A 19,114-nucleotide genomic window follows, 5' to 3' on the forward strand; every position below is an offset into this window, starting at 1 on the left:
CAGCTTTGTTACTTGCCAAAGAAGTTATAATATCTTTTACCATATGCAAAGTCACCACGCTAGCTAGCACAGTCTTGCGGCTCGCTAGAACGCTTCCGTAGCAATTACTTTCCCCCTTCTTGGCAGTGTTTGTACACCACCCAATGCACACGACCGATTTGTATTCATGGCACCTTTTTTCCAAAAATGAAACCCACCACCACCAACGCTGGCGTTAGCACCAAACCCAATGACTCCCGATAGAATCACGGGAATCACCGGGAATGGGTTGGAACACCAAGCGCAAAAACTATCCAAAAGAAGAACCACTTTAAAGTGTGACTGCGACCCAAAACTGTACCCATCAGCCGGGTAGTACGTACGGGTGTGCCATTTAGGGCAAACCGTCCCATTAGCACGTACCGACCAAGCTTACCGGGGGTGAGCGTTGTTCAGGAGTTTCTGCTAGACCTAAACCACGAGTAACAACAACACAGAAGCACCACCACCACCAATCACGGAAGTGTTGCCATATTTTGCGCTAAAGTTTTAGGTAAAAGCTTTGGTAAGGTGCTAAAAAACGCAAACCACACATAGTAACGGGAACGGCCAAAGGGAAAGAATGGTAAATTTAAACGCCTTACCTTTTCGGTAATTGATGGTGCTTTCTAGTGTGGCACCTTACCAAAACTGGAATCGCCCTTTTTGTTTATTTGATCCTCGTTTTTTTGGGAAGGTATTGGGAGGCGATTAAAGTACTGAGGAGCTTGCATGGAAGCATATAAAAATTGTACAACGGTTAAAGAATCGTTCCTATACTATTCGGACCTCTTTCTAAAGAAGCACAGCTTGAGCTTGAATAGCTTAACTTCAGACAACATACACATACCAAGCATAGTGCCAGAAATGATCTCTATTACCACAGAAATTCTCATTCCACATGCTATAATAATCCAATCGACCGCCTTTACACCTACTCCCATACGCCTACCGTGCTCCCTTTATGGATACTCTGATTATGTCGTAATGTCTCTCGACGACCTCCCCCCATCAACCCTCCCATGCCAAAACCTCGTCCACTCCCACGTCCACCATCCTTAACGAGCATGTTTTTCCGACACCGTCGTACACGAGAATCTACTCTACTCCATCCCTTTAAGTATATGTGTGAGAGGCACCGTGCTGAAGCACACACACACAAACACACACTTGCTCTTCACCATTCGGACTCGGCACGCGGAGTCCTCTTATGTGGCGTAGATTAACATCCGCATTAACATCCTTAATTATCCCGTCCGTATTGCGTCTCCAGCCGTTGCATGCGGCGGTTGATCACGGGCAGCAAGTTTCGCCAAGCGTGTCCGTTCGGTGTGTTGGTGCGATAAGATGAAAACCTTTACTGTAAATATATCCTAACCTTAAGCCGTCCATGCTTGAAATGCTGGGTAACGCAATAAGGTTACTATATATTTTTGATAGCGAGACCTTGGAATTATTACCCGTAGCAAGCTACTTTGTTCGTAGCAAGTGTAAAGGTTGATCCACCAGGCGGTATGCAAAAGTGAGCTTAACTTTATCACGCATGATAAAACCTTAGCTTTGGCACATTCAGCTCCCCTTTCTAAAGTTACTATTTTCCCCTAAATGTAGGTCAGGTGCTCAGGTACTCTAGCAGCTCATATTCCGGCGCAGCGTTTTGCAGCGAATCGCGTAGCGCTCTACTAATTTAACTAATTAAAAGCTTACTCTGTTTTTGTGTCTTTTTGTTGCTCCTCCTCAGTACAATTCAAAATGCAAAAAGGAAGAAAACACGATAGTAAAACACGTTAAATAAAAGTAGCGGAATAGCGAAAAAAGTGCAGTAAAAGTAAAGTGTAGTGGGGAACACGGAACACGAACGAACAAAGCACAACGAATGCAGACAATAACCACCCATAGGGTCGCTGTTCGCCGTATTGTATTCCTAAGCCCCTGTGGAACGATTCCCTGCACAGTAAACAAATTCACGCCACTGGCAACCATTTTTCACAATTAACGAGTTACTAAATACACCGCTCGGTTGGCACATTCACCCCTAGGTGGAGGGGCGGTCACCATTCCCACGTGCCAAAGTGCTAGCTGCCCGGGAAAAGCTATTCTATTTGTGCTGTCTGATGTGTGTTTCGTTCGGTTTGGGTTTGGGCTGGGTTTGGGTTGCCTTTTCAACAGGCAAACCATTTAAATCATTCGAGAGAAAAAAAACCATACGGTAGTGTGAAAAAGGTACAGCCAGCTCGGTTAAAGTTACGAATTCACAACCTCGTACAAGTCTTATTGTTTAGAGTGTTTTACTGTTGATAGCAAGAAAAAAAAAAAAACATTATCATAATGAGCTATATCATCCTGTTTTAATTATTTTCAAATAACCTTCATTATAATCAATAAGCTCTTTCCAGATGCTCATTAGGTTGCAATCATCTACAGCAATCCTTTTCTGGAGCAGCTTCAACCGATGCCAATAATTTATAAGCTCTTTGCAGTGCTTTTAGTTGGGAACTCGCTCCACTGTTCTGGCATGCAACAATTTCTGCCACCCTGACTGGCAGCCTTGCCCAGTCGTATTTCATCCTCTAAAAGAAAGCTGCTTCGATGATTAGTTTTGCACTGCAGTTTCTCTCGCTCGACGCTTCCATTCGTCCTTTTGCGTTGCGAATGCTACTGCTTGTGAAGCAAAACTTCTCCCAATGCGCTCCAGCATGGATATGCGAGCAGTAAAGCTGAGTGTTGGCTAAAGTAAAGGAGTAGATGGAATTTGTAGAAAACACCCTCCCTCCAGCTAATCGATCGACCAAGTGGATTAGCGTGATGACCCTGGAGTGGACGGATAGTAAGACGGAAAATTATTTAAGCTTCTTTTTTCCCCTCATCATCCGGATCAGAGCATCGTTTCCATCGTTTTCAACTGGTTGTGAAATGAGTCAGTTTTTTTTTCGCTGGCTTTGTCTATCTGGTTATGCGCTGGCTCCCGTGTCCTAGTTGGCATCGGTTGTTTTTCTGTTCGGGATGTGCCATCCATCTGGAAGGAAGTAGCGATATTGCAATTAAAACTGAAAGCAACTCATTTTGCAGTCCATCGTGCTGCTGAAGTGCTTCACTGAAATTGCAATTGAAGAGAGATGCCAGGATTGTAGCTGATCGTTTGAAGCCATGGGATGGTTTATGGCTATTACTCATCAGTAAAGTTGTGTTTGAAACAGTTGAAGTTGTGCAAAATGTAAAGCTATCAACGATGCCTTTCAAAAATCTCCAAAAAATTATATCAGTCTTTACAGAACGAAGTATTGAAATGACAATTATAATGTTATGCCCGGGGTAAATTGAGCCATTTTTTCTGGCAAAAGTTTTCACCCAACTAGAGAATTAAAAGTTTCTAGGCACAACAGAGTGTGACCTACGGTCCTTAAACTTTTACTCATAAAATCCTTCTCTTCTTCTTCCTTGGCAGTCCAGTGGCCGAGGCGATAACAGTGCCGGTCTTCACACGGTAGGATTGGGGTTCAAATCCCATCCAGACCGTCTCCGCGTACTTAGGGCTGACTACTTTACTACGGGTAAAACCAATTCACAGAGAGCCAGAAATGGCAGGCCGAGACCTCTCGAGGTTGTAGTGCCAAGGAAGAAAAAGACTTCCTCTCTAATCCTCCAAATATGAGTAAAAAGAACAAAAACTTCAATATGCTAAGAAAAAGTTTTGGAAATCGAATTGCTGAACGCCAGGATCGTCAAGCAATCCCGGTACTTTTGGAATATGGAGTCATCTGGTATCCAATTATCAGGAATGTGCAGAAGTATGCTCTACTGGATTTGACTTCCTCCTCGAAACTAAGTTTTACGTAACATAATAAAATATTGCAAACAACTTATCCATAACTTGCCCATTCAATTGGCACAATAGATCAATTCCACCCCACCCACAACCTAACCGCTTATTGTTGTGTCCCCGTTTTCAAGGAGAACGATACGATTGACGTAGTTTTATGGCGTCACCATAAATTGCGCAAGCTGGACTATCCACTTTTATGAGCTCCCCAAACACGGCCGCTCACAAACACATTTAACCAGCAGCACCACAGCAAAATGCTTGCTAGAGCGTAACAGTGCATCAGTGAAACTATTCGTCCTTTGTTGATTATGATGAACCGAACAATCTCGGGTTTGTGAGTTGGGTTTAGAAGTTTTCCCAATAAAGCGAGATAACTTTCCCCTATAGTGCGTCAGAAATAATTGCAAACTAGAAGCCAATTATAAAATGCTGTTTGGGGGGGAGTTTTTGCGGTTCCGAGCAAAGTAGGAATATCCTTCTGCAAGATTCATCCGACGTTCTTATATCAAATTATTAATTTGCCTTTTTTTTCTAATTTTCAGAAAACAGACGCAACGATAGCTTGCCGAAACGACGACTCCAGGCACCATTGCTGTGACAGTTCGAGAAGCTTTATTCAATCGATACTGGGAACCGGTGTGGGATTGAAGGGTTCACATTTTTGGTCATCCTATCCAAACCCTCTGCTGCAGTAGGTACGTAAACAAGAGCTCCTTCCTGTCCAGGTGTGTCTGTTCTGTTATTTAACTTCACTCTAATCAATATACACGCCCAAGCAACCGAACCGAACCGTCCCCAGCCAGTCAGATTGTCCCTAGCCTTTGCCCGGGAGTCCTAAGCATAAATTTTGCATTCCTTTTATCGGGATTGGGTGCTGTGGCGTACCAGTATCGTTTTCTCATTATTTGATCAACTCGCCAAGCCTGCTCCATCCAGGTTATTCTTCCAGTTTGTGATATCATATTCCACCAAACACTGTGCTGTGCATCGAACTTTATACACAAAACTGTACGCGAGCACTTTTCCCCCTGACGAGTTGCCAAAGTTTCGCCAATGAAAAACACAACTCACCCGGCTGCTCCCTCAGGAGTATTAAAAAGTTTGCCCAATTTCCTTCCCAACGCTCCAACCAACCATTATGTAGTATCATCTCGTACGTTCGCCTTCGCCTCCTCAAAAATCGATCATCTTCCGGCGTGATCTTCACCGGCAAAGTGCTTCCAAAGATTAATCGTCCCCCGTAGAAAAGAAAAAGTCACACCGGTCAAAGGATTAAGCTCTGTGTGTGTGTCTCCTTTTTTTCATCCTTCCCGTGTCTCCCGTTACTATTCCTCTTGCTACTACTCCCTCATCAAAGCAGAGGTGCCAATTCATCGTGACATAACCCAACAAACCCCCCATCCTAACCTCAGGAACCGGGAGCGAAAGAACGAGCTGAATGGGACGCTCAACAGTCAGCCAAGCGAACCAACCCTGCCCGGCGCAGGCGAAGAAGTCGAACGATAATTGAGTTCCGTCGGTGCACGATCAAACGGATTGCTTCTTCGTTTCATTCGTTTCTCCGGTAAAAGAAAAATCGCCGAGAATCACCTCCACCACGCCCAACAATCACCCAGAAACCCCACACGACCGTTCGATGCTGGGAGAGTTTCACCGGATATTTGAGAAGGTTTTTACAAAACTTTAATCCAAACAACAAATTTCGTTTCGATCTTCTTTGTTTTCGTTTTCCGTTTTGGTTTTGCGATCGTGTTCACTAGTTCGCTGCCGTGTGTAGCTGCCGTGTGTTGTGTGGTTCGTTCCTTGTGCGTATTTTTCTCCTCCATTTTTGATTTTTTTTTCTGGTATTCTTGCGTAAACACCTTCCCAAACCTGCTTCAGTCGTTCCGCGGTTCTTTGTTTCCGATGACTAGACCTCAACATTTAAAGGTTGAGGTTAGGTTTCAGCGTTTTGTTCTGTTTTCCCTGCTTCTCCGTACCATCTATCGTGCCTGGCTGGTCATTTTTGGTGAATCCTTGTGTGAAGATACTATTTATTTCGAAGTATCTTACAATCCTATTTTTTAACGATTAGCTAAATATGCTTCACTTCTTTTAATTACTATCCAGTAATGCAATAGCGGCCAAACGCATTGTATTGGTTGGTCTCTTTCCACTCATCTCCAGCAAACACCAAAACCTAAGTCCGTTCGTTATTGTTAACTAACCTTTTATCCTCCAATTTCCATAAGCTCCTATTGCAATTTTCCCCCATTCACAACCGGACAAATAAACGAGCTTAGCAACTTCGATTGCAGGCCAGAAGATCCCAGAGCCCGTTCGGGATATTCATTCGGCTAGATAACCGTGGACGCTGGCTGCTGCTCAGCACAGCTCAGCCCACGAATTGAATCAATTTCATCCATTTTCCCATTTTAATTGGCTTGCCGTTCGTTTTGCTTTACGCTTTCCAACCTATTTTTTACCACCCCTTGGCCATCCCTAAAGTGTCCTAGTTTTGGTTTAAAGTTTAATGTTTGTTATGTTTTTCTTCCAGCGATTTTATTTTTCCCACTGTCCCGTTTCATTGATTTTGGGCCTGGTTGCGTCCCGAGTCTGTTGTGCGATCTCCAATTATTTTTCTCTTTCCGCCTCTTCACTTAATCCTTGTTGATTTTCTTCCGTTCGTTTATCACCAATTAAGTTTTGATTGCCTTTTTTTGTGACTGTGGCTCAAATCTACTGAAAGGCTGAAAGGAAAAAAAAACAACTCTGTACACTCAAAATCAAATGCTACTGCCGGGAAGCAGTGTCGACGTTGGTTTCTGTTTATTCAATCTACTTATCTAATCTATTTTAATCTTTTTAAGCGGTTTTGGCAGTGTTTCTTTCTTTTACCTCTCTCTCTTTTAAGCCATACTTTCGGTAGATTTGTGCAACATTTATGCCTTATTATCTTTACTCTTTCTTTTTTATATTTTACATTATTTTCTACTTCAATTCGCTTTTTCTGTAGTAACATTATGTCGTTCGGCCTAATTAGTTAGAGTGGTGCAATGTGCTTTAGATATGAAAATTATTATTCCCCCATCCGACTTGGTTGGCAGCAGAAGAAAAACGATGGAAAGAAAACTCGTTTCTGTTGCTCTTGCTCTCAATCATTTCGGATGGGGCTGCTATTGTGGCTCAATGTTTCGGCTTGTTTAATAAAATTTACATCTAGCGTAGAGCAGAGAATCAAAATTTTCTTACCCGATCTGTTACTTTCAGTTTTGGTTTCTTACATTCACAAACTTTAATTCCCAACTTTTTCCAAACAAAATTTCAACACAAACACACCATTGCCACAATTTCCTTCCTACACCCACAAACACGCTTCCCACACTCAACGCCGTCGTCAAGGCGAACGATTCAATAGTACTTCAACAAACAGATAATCCTGTTTTGTTTTTGCTCTCCTCCACCATTTCAACTTAACTCTTAACGAACACAACAAACGCAATTTTAACCATTAATCTGAACAATGGGACGAACAGTGCCGGCTGCCAGCAAAAACCGTTCGAGCTCGAGGTGCTCGATCACACAAAAAGCAACTGACGGAAAATCCTTTCACAAATCCTGCCCATAATAGAAGTTTTTCGCCCGATGATGATTGTTTAGTTGTTTTTCAATTGCGTCGAACGCAGTTAAGCCTGTACAAAAATACAAGCCCGACCGGGATGAAAAAGCTGCTGCCACAGGACACAACAGCAACGCCCACAGCATCGTGTGTTTCGTATTGTAAAGTGTAAGGATTTATCGTAAAAGTTTTCTCCAGCACTCCACTCCCCACTTGGGCAAACCGGACCAGCAAGCATAAACTCCAGTGAGCCAGCTTGTGTTGATGTGGTAGCAGCTTTTTCCCCGGTCCAACTTTTCCTTACAACAATCGAACCGTTGTCGGTGGGAGGTGCTCGATTGTATTGCCTAATACGACTAATATTAGTGCTTAAAAGTTACAATGAACTTAAAACAAACCTCTTTTGGTGCTAAAAAACGTCAAAGAAAAGGTCAACGGGAAAACTGAAAGCTTACCGCAGTGAGATGAATTTCCACCTGTTGTCCTGTTACAAAGACAAAAAAAGGAAAAGAAAAACACTCAGCCAAAGAAAACAGACACTGAAAACGAACAATGCTTCGGTCGAGTGACACCTGAGGGAAATGTACCACCCGTGTGGACTACGCGACCATCGGTGGGTGGATATTAGATAGCAAACCTCCGATCTCTACGCCCTCGCACGCACAAATACCTCGGGAAACGAACGAAACACTTCCGTTTTGCCGCCTTTAAACGTGTGCGTGTGTGTGTATGTTTTTGTAGTCACAGTCACCATGTTTACACCCTCAAGTGTACCGCTTCGGGGCTAAGATTTGTGCCTTTCACCACACAAACAAACGGCCCACGGTCGTGCAGCACAACAGCACCAAAAACAGCGTTCGCCGCAAACAATGGTGTCCGCCTTACAAGAGCACAGAATCGGCTTCTTTGGGTGTCTCTCGCCGGGAATGAATAGAAAGGGGTTGTTTTTCTTGCAATGTCCCGTGTTCGTTGAATTCCACCCTGCCTAGAATGAAGCTGAGTGGGTCAGAACGGTCGGGTAGGACATCACGTACACCGGGGCGCCAGCCGGTTCAATTTGATCAGATTTATATCGATTCGAGCAATTCAAGGGTCTGGGGCTGGGCGTAATGTTGGGTGCCGTATCTGTCGATACGTCAACGGTTAAGCGTGTCGGAAGGAAGCGAGAGAAAAAAAGGAAACCAAAACCATCTCAGAACCCAAATCAAGCCTTTTCAGAGCATGGGTCGCACGTAGGAACACACTGTCCTCCCATTGTATGGGTGTGAGTGTCCGGAGGCTTACGTTGTGTAATGAAACACTGTCGCTGAAGAAATCTTCCTTCCTCGGTAGGAAAATAAATCTTGACAAATCGAACCGTCGTCGACGGTCGGGCGCGATTACGTTGACCCAGATGTGGTCCCGAGCCGTCGTCGTCGTGCCAACACGGAAAGGATTCGGAACCATGGATTTTGGTTTTGATTGACGGTTCTATTTTTGGAGAGAAAAAGCTTTTCTTCTCCATAAAAAAGTTGGGTTTCGGAGTTTTTTCGCTGCTGTCGATTAATGTATGAGCGGAATTATTCATACCATTAATGACCGGAACAAGAGCTATACATAAATTCAAAATTTTCACCCCAACGCTTAATGCGCCGCTTCGTCCAAAACTTGCAAATGCAATTCTTTTTCTTTGTTTTGAGCTGTAAAGCTATAAAGAGAGACACAAAAATATTACAAAAAAAAAATCGAAAAACCATTTCCAAGAAAAAGGCCTCACCGAGCTAAACTGGGGAAATAAACATCAGCCTGACAATCAATCAGTAGTCCTTCCCCGATTGTTACGCCTCGTCCTGCTCTCCTAGATTCCTAGTTTGTTTCTCCCTGCAAACAAATCGAAAATCCATCTTGCTCATCTTTCTCGCTTTTACTTTTTTTTTCGTTTTGTTTTCCTAAGTTTATTTGTGAAGCGTGTATAAAGCCCCTCCGTAACTGTGGCCTTTCTTTATACTTTCTTGAATTTGTCATTTGATGTGACGTTTGCTCTGTTGAAAACTTTGGCAAACTAGTTGAAAACAAGAAATGGCCAAAAGAACACAGCCCAGAAAAGGTCTTCGGAACGAGAATATGAACTTTTGATGATGCTTTGTGTGTGTGTGTTGTGGTTTTGGATGTGTCATGTGACACTGTTTCGAGCTGGGGTTTTGGGCGATAACTTCCTGATATGATTATTTACCAGGAAAAAACTTTTATCTTTGGGGTTTTCTTTTTATCCAACAATAAAAAATTAATACGTTTTTATAACGATGCTTTGTATAATTTCTGATTAATAAATTTAGGTAAAATACCTCAACTAATCCAACACATAACTTTTACTTTGAAATAGCTAAAAGTATAGCAGTCAGGCTAAAGTTTAAAGACGATTCTTCTCAATTCTTCTACATGTACCCAAACAAATGCAACCCCAGGAGAACATATTTCTTAACATTCGCAAACAGCTTGCGTTCGATCGATACATCTTCATAAGGCTCTTGAGCGGTAGTTTATCCACTTAGCCCAACCACCCAGCAAACGCCCTTCGCACGCACCATGACGTTGCAATCCATTTTCATCAAAAACTGTTGCAAAACTTGTTCCCCTACCTACCTATTCGTGAAGAATGTTTATCGAACAGTTTTGCTTGCAACATGCGAAATTATTTATTCAACCGTGTGTGGCGTGTCGGCATTACACGTTATGTCCAGGTAGAGATCCCCTAGGTCACGTGCCTTTTTACACTGGCCGAAACGTTTGACTTATCGATTTGGATAAGCCGGAAGTGGAAAGGAATGTTTCCTAACACGGCTTTTTTCCTGTCTTCGATCCCTTCGTGATGGTCATTCGTTACGTTGCCGCACAAAGTGCTTACGCATTCAACGCACGAACGCCCAATAAATGTTCGACCAGCATCATCGGTTGGTTTTGTCCACGATGGACGTTGGACTATTGTGGCCCCGATTTTTACTTCACAGTGTATCTGTATATTTTCGCTTGCTTTTTTCTAAGGAAATGAAGAAAATAAAAATAACGAGAAGAAAGCCCATTTCAATCTTCGTACCAACTCCCACGAGAGTTTCGAGGAACTCTCCAACCCAATAAGCCCCCAACAAGCCATCTTGTGTCAGGTGAAGGAGTTTTTCACGGGAGTTTTTCCCACTGGTTCGCACCAGTCTCTGTGGACTGTGGTGCCACCGGGATAAGAAAACCCCTGTGAGACTTGAGTACCGTTTGGGCGATACGTGACTTTAACAAAAGCAAGAGCGAAAAATGACAATCTACTACAACTGTTCCGTAAGGCATCCGTTAATATAATTATTTAACTATAAAATTTTCACCCAAAGTCTCACATTTCGTTCGCACTCGGAAAAGGGGCGCAACCCCTGAAAAGCGATGCTGATTTATGATGCTCACAATCCAACGGGTGCCGCTCAGGACCTTCGCCTACGAGGCTCAACACAGCATAAATCACGCGACCGTGGGCGCGATGGTGTAACGGTGGTGGAAGAAGACACCAACCACTCCGCGCAGGGCACTGCACTTGAACGGAAAACCTTCACTAAAATGGCAGTTTGATGTAAACCGTAACCGTTGGATTGCGGTCGTACCGAGGGCTATTCTAAGCAAATGGGACAACCAAGTGGAAGACTTTCGCCATCAATCTTTCTTCCCATCCCGGCATTCCCGCGTCGGTGAAACGATCCACATTTTTTTTTTGCTGCTGTAAAGCCGCGAAACGGGGTCACATCAAGTACACGTATCGTCTTTCATGATGGCATCGCGGCCTAAAACCCACTACAATCCAACACACACACACAAAAGCAGCCTTGTGTAGGTACACGGTCAACACGGTGGGATTTTTCATGGCGTAGGTCGAAGAAAAGAATCTGCACGATTATGCGGCGCTGGTACAACTTAAACACATTCTATTAAACATTCCTTGTAATGCACAGGGATTGTTAAACGTGATTTTGGGTTTTCTTTTCTTTTCTCCTTTTGTTGGTCTGGTTTAGCTTGAATTTTCATGCAAAATTCTTTTATTGTATGAAAGCACTTAGCAGAGCTTTTCTTTACGACCGGTTGAATGGGTGGTTTCTTTCGCAGCGAAGAACATATTATGAAAGTTTTTTAACTGCTGCTACTACTCATGGCTGGGAAAGTTCTGATTTTAAATTTTTAAATTTGCTTTATAGCACATGAAGAGGTTTGATGCTGTTGTGCTTCGTTTTGTTCAAGGCAATGCGAAGGCTATTATTCACGTCTCATCTGAACCGTACTGATGACTAACTATACTTTTGTCGTGAAAAAATAGTTGCGAGATCGAAATTTATTAAAGACATTTAACTTATTGCCCATTTGTAGCATATTCTTCGCTAGTTTGGTCTTCTGCTATGAATCCATATTTAGTGTATTAAGAAGAAATTTCTGATAAATTTCGAAGAGTAGAAAATAAGCAATACAATGATTTTAAAAGTGAATTTGAGTTTGTACTTTTCATACAGTTTAAAGCTTTAAAACACCTTCAGAAAGAACCACTACACCTGTGTTTGATAAGCCAGAAGAAATCATAAGGTGTTTGACCGTTTTATAAATTATTCCTTTCGTTTGCGAAATAATTGAACTGCCATCATATCTGATTTAAAACAATAAAAAATCAATTGCTTTTAAAGTATTTCATATTCCTAATTTGCCATTTGCCTAAGTACCTCTCTCTATCTTTCTAGTCCGTATTTCCCCTAACTCTCTCCTTGCTTGTGTGGCAAGTTGCCTAACCTTAGGCGCTAGGTCGTTAGCAACCCATATCGCAGTTGTAAATATTTTTGAACGAGCTATTTATTAAGTTAATTCATTAAAATGGAAAAAACATTAATTTTTCGCTAGCAATAACATAGATTTAAAATTGTTTATTAAAACTTAGAAAAAAGCTAACAGAAGAAAATATTTTCACAAATGTCTCTAGATTAAGGTAATGCTATCATACGTTTTCGAAACTAAAGTTCTCACATTTATATTTTTCAATGTTAATTCTTCAAATTCAAAATTAGTCCATTCTCCCTTTGATGATAATTTATTTTGTACTATTTACACCTACATCACCTCAGCAAAATATAAAATACCATCACAGAATTATCATATTAAATACAAAAAACTTCCACGAGCCTTTCCTCAATCTCTCTCCGTCTCTCTCGCTCTTTCTACATCAAACAGTTCATTCATGCGAGCTTTTTATTGCTTGGCATGAAAATATAACCACGTTTTATGGCTTCCAACGCTGTGCAAATGCAATAACAATGGCTGTCCGAAATCAAAATCTGCGCAATGCTTTTTCCCACAATTCACCAAAGCTCGTGCAGGAAAATTCAAAAGCAACACATTCCATGCTAATAGCAACGCCCACAGCACACTGGAAGCGCTACGAATATGAACGTTGCTGAACGCTGTCAGCTAGCTTCACTTGATCGCGCAAATGAATTATACCATCGGCCGAAGTTGGCTGGAATTTGCTTAAATTAAAACTCACCCCTAACGGGGCGCGTGAGGCAAGCGTGCCGACAAAAAAAGCATCGACGAACCACTCACAGCACACAGCAACGAAAAAAGAAAAACCTCTAAAGTCGGAAGCTCCAAACAGAACACAAGTGGGTGTACGCTCGCAAACTAATAAAAATTCCTTGCACACCGTTTCTTATGCGCCCGGATTCGTGCCCCATCCAGTCGGCCAGTTCCATAACTCATGCATTTGCACAGTGCAACGAAAGCCTTCAAGAAGCGCTAAAATATCGAGCGTAACCGTATCGCATAGGAAGCGCCTATCACTTTTTTCCTTTTCATTGCCGCCTCCAGGTGATGGATCCGGAGCCGTGTCCTAATTAGAATCGATTCGGGGGAGTGAAAACGTTGGCAGCATCCAGAAGGGGGATTTTCTCGGGATTTATATCATATCTCCTGTCGGCTATTGTTTGGCAAGGGGAAAAACTTTAGCTGCCCATGTCTGTGCGCGTTGGTTACTAGCTCCAGAACGCAATCGTCCTCCCGATCTCGATTCCGATGAGGAAGCCTATTGCATTGCCAGCCCGACGGAAAAATCGACCCAGCCGAGCAACAGTTGTAGCTCTGCTCAATGGTTAGACCAACTTTCCCGTCTGTACCCGGCTGTCAGTTTTGCCCAGGAAAATGTTCCCTGTGTGGTACTAGGAACGAGCAAGTACAGTAAAGTGGCACAGACAGGACCACCGTACCGTAATGGTAAACTTTGCCAAAGTTTTATCATGAAATGGCTGAAAGTATGTGACATGTCTGCAGTGAAGCGCATGTGTTTAATAATACGGTGACTTGAAATAAGACACGGAGCATGGAACCACGGTGTGATATGAAAATTACTTTAATTAGAGCAAAATGGGACACAAAGGGACTAATTCGAACTTTTTTACTCACGACACATGATGAATCTCATTACAGCCTAGAGCAATTCTGTTCTGTTGGTGAGGTCCCAAACTGAATTCTGCTGAGCTGAGGGTCAAAGTCTTGTAAAGATTTAAGGATGAATTTAAAAAGCCGTTTTCTATTGTTTCTTAGCTTAAAGACATATCTTATGAGAAATTTTATAAAGAAATGCTGCAAAATAAAACAATAGTATATTACAAATCACTCCACATAACTCCAGCATTGACCTCACAAAACATCACACAGTTTGTGATTTTACTTTTACTTTTGGTTGTTGGAATTTTGTTTTTCCAGACACGGAATCTCCAAACCCAATTCGCTCCCAACTCGATACGAACAACAACACACACACTCTTTGTCTATCTATCTCTCTATCTCTGTATCTCTCTCGTTGAATATACAACTCTCTAGGTGAGCTTGGGAATGTTGCTTTCGATTAGATCCTACGTACTGTTACTCGGTGCGTCGCCGTTGTGTCGTTCTGTGGCCACTACCGTTCTTGTTTGCTGCACGGCTAACGATTCCATGAACGTTCCTTTATAGCATACTGATCTTACCTGAGCGGTTCTCTGGCACTGATGCCTTTTCGCGACTCTCTTCCAGACTGCTATCAACGATGACACAGTGAACTCTTTGCTGCGCCTGGTTGGAATGCAGTTGAACGGCACGGCCGGCACCGTCACAATGGCCGCCGCATCGGAACCGCCCGAGCCGCCACCACGCAATCCGGACAAAATCAACGCATCGCTCAAGCAGCTCGCTGAATCGGTAAGTACACCTAACAGGGGTTTTCTCCATACGCCAAGCTAAAGTAAGGTTAAAGTTGTCCTCTAGATATTCCCTACTTGATTGTTTGTTATGAGTTCCACAAACACCCGCGGATCTGAGGTTAGAATTAAATCAAACTTTCATCAACTTTAAATCAAAGCAACGAACAACCATCACCTTAGGGTCGAAGGACAATTTCCAGCATTTTCTCTCCATCTCACAATCTCGTAATCATATCAATGCCCTCTTTCTCGGAATCCTTCCGCCGTGCATGATTCGTTGCGGAATAGAACCATTAATTCCACACAATCTCGATGTCGATCAACCCTCAGTCTGAGAGAGAGAAAGAGAGAGAGAAAGCGAACGAGAGGCTAAAGACATTACCATCACATCCACCATCATCCGTCACGAACAACTTCATCATTGTCGTTGTTGTCCCGGATGCTGCGTGCATCGTCTGGCTGATACCCTGCGGGCCCTATCCTTACTGTCTAGAACCAGACACGCACATGAATGACTCCGCCTGGAAACATGTCGGAATAAATCGTTTGTCGATGTTTCTGCCTCTATTTCGGAATTGCTGACGGGTGCTAGCATTAACTAGCCGACTGTAGTTACGCTACGGTTTTGAACGAGGAGCTGTGATTCAATACCTTTGCGCTTTGAAAGAGAGTTTTCCCCCCCAAAAGCCTTAGGGATGATTTACTACGCGGGGCAAAAAATGCAATTACATTCATTAGCGAGAGAAGGCTATTCCCGCTGTGAGGCTTGAAATGGAGCCAAAGATCCAACGATTTCGATTAAATGTCTGCATTTCGATTCGTTTCACTGGGTTTCAACGACGGTGGCAATCATTGTTAAATCACTTTTAATGAACGCTTCCGGGGATTAAGTGGCGGAATAAGATCGTGATTGGAGTTTTTGAACAAGCCTTTATCAAAGTGGCTAAGGGACTTCCGAATAATTTGTAAAATGTGCTGTTGTTGATATTCTGTAGGAAACATGTTGCTAACATCCAGAATAGCGTTTGCAACTTAAAACTGTTACAGATTTCCCTGTTCAAAATACGACTCCCTTTAAATTTACATCCCTTAATGTGAATTAACGCACCAAAATACGCTCCAATCAGATGGATTTGCCACACCAATTCATCCGCAAATCCTGGCCCATTACCGGCGCTGGTAGATACATCAACGACGGTCCACCAAACAACAGCCGTCCCAAGTAAACACGACCTTTTACACCGATCGGCACCGATCGAAATGATCCTATAACATCAAACGATTTAATTTACAGCCCATTGTTGGCCGGCACTTCGCTGGGACTTCGATCGTGGAAGCCTCCGAAATTCACAGCCAACGAGCAATTAATGCTAATTTGGGTACGTTTATTTGTTGCGCCGCTTATCGCTCGCATCAAACCTAAAGACCATCCAGTCGGTGCTTCGCTTATCCCGGTGATCCATTTTTGGACTGTACAACGGGAATGATTGGCCAACAAACCTCTCCAACCCCCAACGCGGTGAGACTGAGATTTATCCAATCCGCGAACTGCTGTCCACGGACACATTAACCTAGAAAAGCAAGACCAATCAGTGGAGCGCTGGAAATAGCGAACGGCCGAGCTAGACAAGGCGAAAGCCATTGCCGTGTTTGTGCGCTGCTTCATCTCGGTGGAAAATTGTCATCAGCGGAAATGGACCTCCGGGAGCTTTCCTCCAGCCTCCCCCACTTTGCTAACACAGTTTGCAAACCGAAATCGATGCTTCGCTCATTATCCGATTCTCCGAGATTTGAGCCGAGTGTCCTTACGGAAGAATTTCGAGCTTTTCGTGCTTTCGATGTTTGCCCCAGCGAATGGCGTTCCCCGTTTGTCCTGTGCCGAAGCGCGGCTAGTACAATATCTACAGCCAACTAACTTCAATTGATAAAATTTACATATAAATTAAACTGCTGTCAGAGCCAGCGTCGCTATCCTACCCGGACGAGCTATTATTTGTGCCGTTGGTGGTGGTGCAGACCAACGTTGCACCCATGTTGCTGCATTGCACCCCAACGGGGAAGAAGCTTTGAAAGGCAGGAAATTGTTTTCCCGTACTTGTTTTCCCCATCTTTTGTTGGCGCGCCCGTTCTCGTGGCGCTGTGATTTGATTGACGATAACGATGGCTGTTGGCTGTGTTGGTCGTTAGGTGGCTGTGACCTCTCGGCACCGTGCAGTAAAAGCATCCTTTAATTTGTTCGTCTGAGTTGCGTATTTACTCATTTGCACCTCACTCTCTTCACGAGCTTGTGAATAGTTTAAATTGACGGTTGTTAGTGTTTGCTCTCTATCCGCAACAGAAACGCAAACGAAACGGTGGCCGTGGAGTTCAGGATAAAATGAGAAGTTTTTTTTTATTAATTAATTCGATTGCGAGTTTAGTAAACGTCCTCACTTAGGATTACTTAGGAGTTATTGGAATTGTTTTCATTAAACAATTAAAAATTAGAGCAATAACGTGACTATTTATAGCAAAAGCGCCAATCGAATCATTCCAGACAATTCTACAATAAATACACTATATCAGCTAACCATCAACCCACCACAAGGACTGGCGATATCATCAAGATAACGCATTCTTTTCCGTTATATAAATTCTCCCACATGCTATACTTCTACCGCTTCTCAGAAAACACGCTCACTGGACACAGCCGATAAAACCGGAGCACCGAGCACGACCAGCAATGGTGGCCGTCCATTCCGACCGATCCTATCACTTGACAATGCCAAACCGACCAAACCGTTCGAAGTGCCCGAACGTGGAACACCCACATCCGCACCGGCCACTTCGTTCGGAAGCACGCCCGGAACCGGAACCGACCATCAGCCGTCGGTGGCTCCCGAACCCGGGGCCAGCACCAGCGGTAACAATTCCAACATCACGCCTAGCGGACAACGACAATCGAACCAACCACTGTCCAGCTCATCGTCTTCCTCGGGCGACGCGATGGCAGCGACAGCGAACGGAACAGCTGCTGAACCTGGTGGCCCAAATGCTTCGTCCTCCGGTAGCGGTGGTAGCTCGCAGGACAAAGCCAACCACGGTCAGCAGCAAAAGCAAAGCAGTCCAATTCTCCCCGGGGAAGGCGATAATCTCTTCAAGAATGGTGTTAGCGATCTAGGTACGGTAACTTACGGTAACGCCTCGAATTATCTGTTCTAATAATCTTTGTTCGTGTCACTCGGTTCCTTGTGGGTCACGTTCTCGATCGACCAGAATCACCACAAACGACCAAAATTCGACTGGAAAACGAGCGATTGTCGGCTGAGATTACGCGGTTGAAAAAATTGCTAGAAAACTCACCCGATGGTGCGGTCGGTGGAATTGATCTGCTTTCGCAAAGCAACAGCTTCGACGTGCACTCGGCCGACGATAGCAGCAACCGGATGGAGAAGCTGGAGAACGAACTGCGAATATCGAAGGAACTGATTCAGAGTAAGGTTTATTTTTCTCGGGCGTAACAACTCTACCAGAGAATTCTAAGTACACCGATCATCTTACGTTTATGTCGACAGGTTTAAAGCTCGAACGCAAAAAGCTGCGCGCCGATAAAAACGATCTACTATCCCAGGTAAAGCAGCTCTGCTCCTCGCTGCAGGAGAAGGAACAGGAGCTGCGCAACTTTATCCGCAACTACGAGCAGCGAATACGTGAGTCCGAGTCCAACTCTGCCAAACAAAACACGGAACGGGAGCGAGAAAGATGGTCCCTGCTAAAGCACGCCCGGGACGAAGCCGAACGATCAATTGCACTGGCGGCCCAGCTGAATGCCCGTGACATGCAGCTGCAGCGCACCCAGGAACAGCTACAGGAAGCCCGCCGTCAACTGTCGGGCTGTATGTCGGACCAGGAGAGTCTGGTTTCGGCCGCACCACTAACACCACCCTCGGGACTGATGGCGCACAATGCAGCAGCACCGGCAACTACGCCTGGTGTTGGGTATAGCAACATCAGCGGGACACCCGGGGACCGTGGATCGTGCAGTGCCGATTCGGGTGTGAGAGGTAGGTTTCTTACCACTTGTGGACTTAAGCGGAACCAGAGGAGGGCGGAAGTAGGGTCGTAGACGATTGTTTCCTTATCAAAACTAGACTTTGTTGCAGGGAGTAGCGATCGGGAGAGTGCGGCCGGTGATCTGAATTTGAGCGATGGACCATGTGAGAATGGACCTTGCATACAGGTGGATTCCGATAGCGTATCACTAGTGTCCAGCCATCATAATGTGTATCAATGTAAGTAATAAATGCTAAAATTGAGTGTTTTTGTGACTACAAACGGTTCCTAATCCAATTCTCCACAGACGGTACTCCCAAAGAACGAAGTCCTACCCTATCGCCACTGAACGCCGGAGCTTACTCGAGGTCTGTAGATAGTGCAGCCCTTTCTAGGTAGCTTAAGCAACAGACACAG

General features: G+C 44.0%; 1 protein-coding gene across 14 annotated transcripts in view; it reads left to right on the forward strand.

Moving 5' to 3' along the window:
* The window catches only part of LOC118516351 (kazrin-like), a 72,907-nt gene that overhangs the window by 18,140 nt on the left and 35,653 nt on the right, over positions 1-19,114 (forward strand). For 8 of the 14 annotated variants that reach the window (XM_036062169.1, XM_036062177.1, XM_036062171.1 and 5 more), the window contains exons 3-10: positions 4,384-4,536; positions 5,202-5,510; positions 14,499-14,663; positions 17,333-17,825; positions 17,921-18,139; positions 18,220-18,708; positions 18,796-18,936; positions 19,005-19,092. In XM_036062169.1, coding sequence (XP_035918062.1) covers positions 5,478-5,510; positions 14,499-14,663; positions 17,333-17,825; positions 17,921-18,139; positions 18,220-18,708; positions 18,796-18,936; positions 19,005-19,092 — 1,628 coding nt within the window. In that variant the 5' untranslated portion in view covers positions 4,384-4,536; positions 5,202-5,477. The remainder of the gene's footprint in view (positions 1-4,383; positions 4,537-5,201; positions 5,511-14,498; positions 14,664-17,332; positions 17,826-17,920; positions 18,140-18,219; positions 18,709-18,795; positions 18,937-19,004; positions 19,093-19,114) is intronic. The other 6 variants (XM_036062178.1, XM_036062179.1, XM_036062176.1 and 3 more) reach the window with 5 other exon arrangements.

Source organism: Anopheles stephensi, unplaced genomic scaffold, assembly GCF_013141755.1.
Source record: "Anopheles stephensi strain Indian unplaced genomic scaffold, UCI_ANSTEP_V1.0 ucontig281, whole genome shotgun sequence".
NCBI lineage: Eukaryota > Metazoa > Arthropoda > Insecta > Diptera > Culicidae > Anopheles > Anopheles stephensi.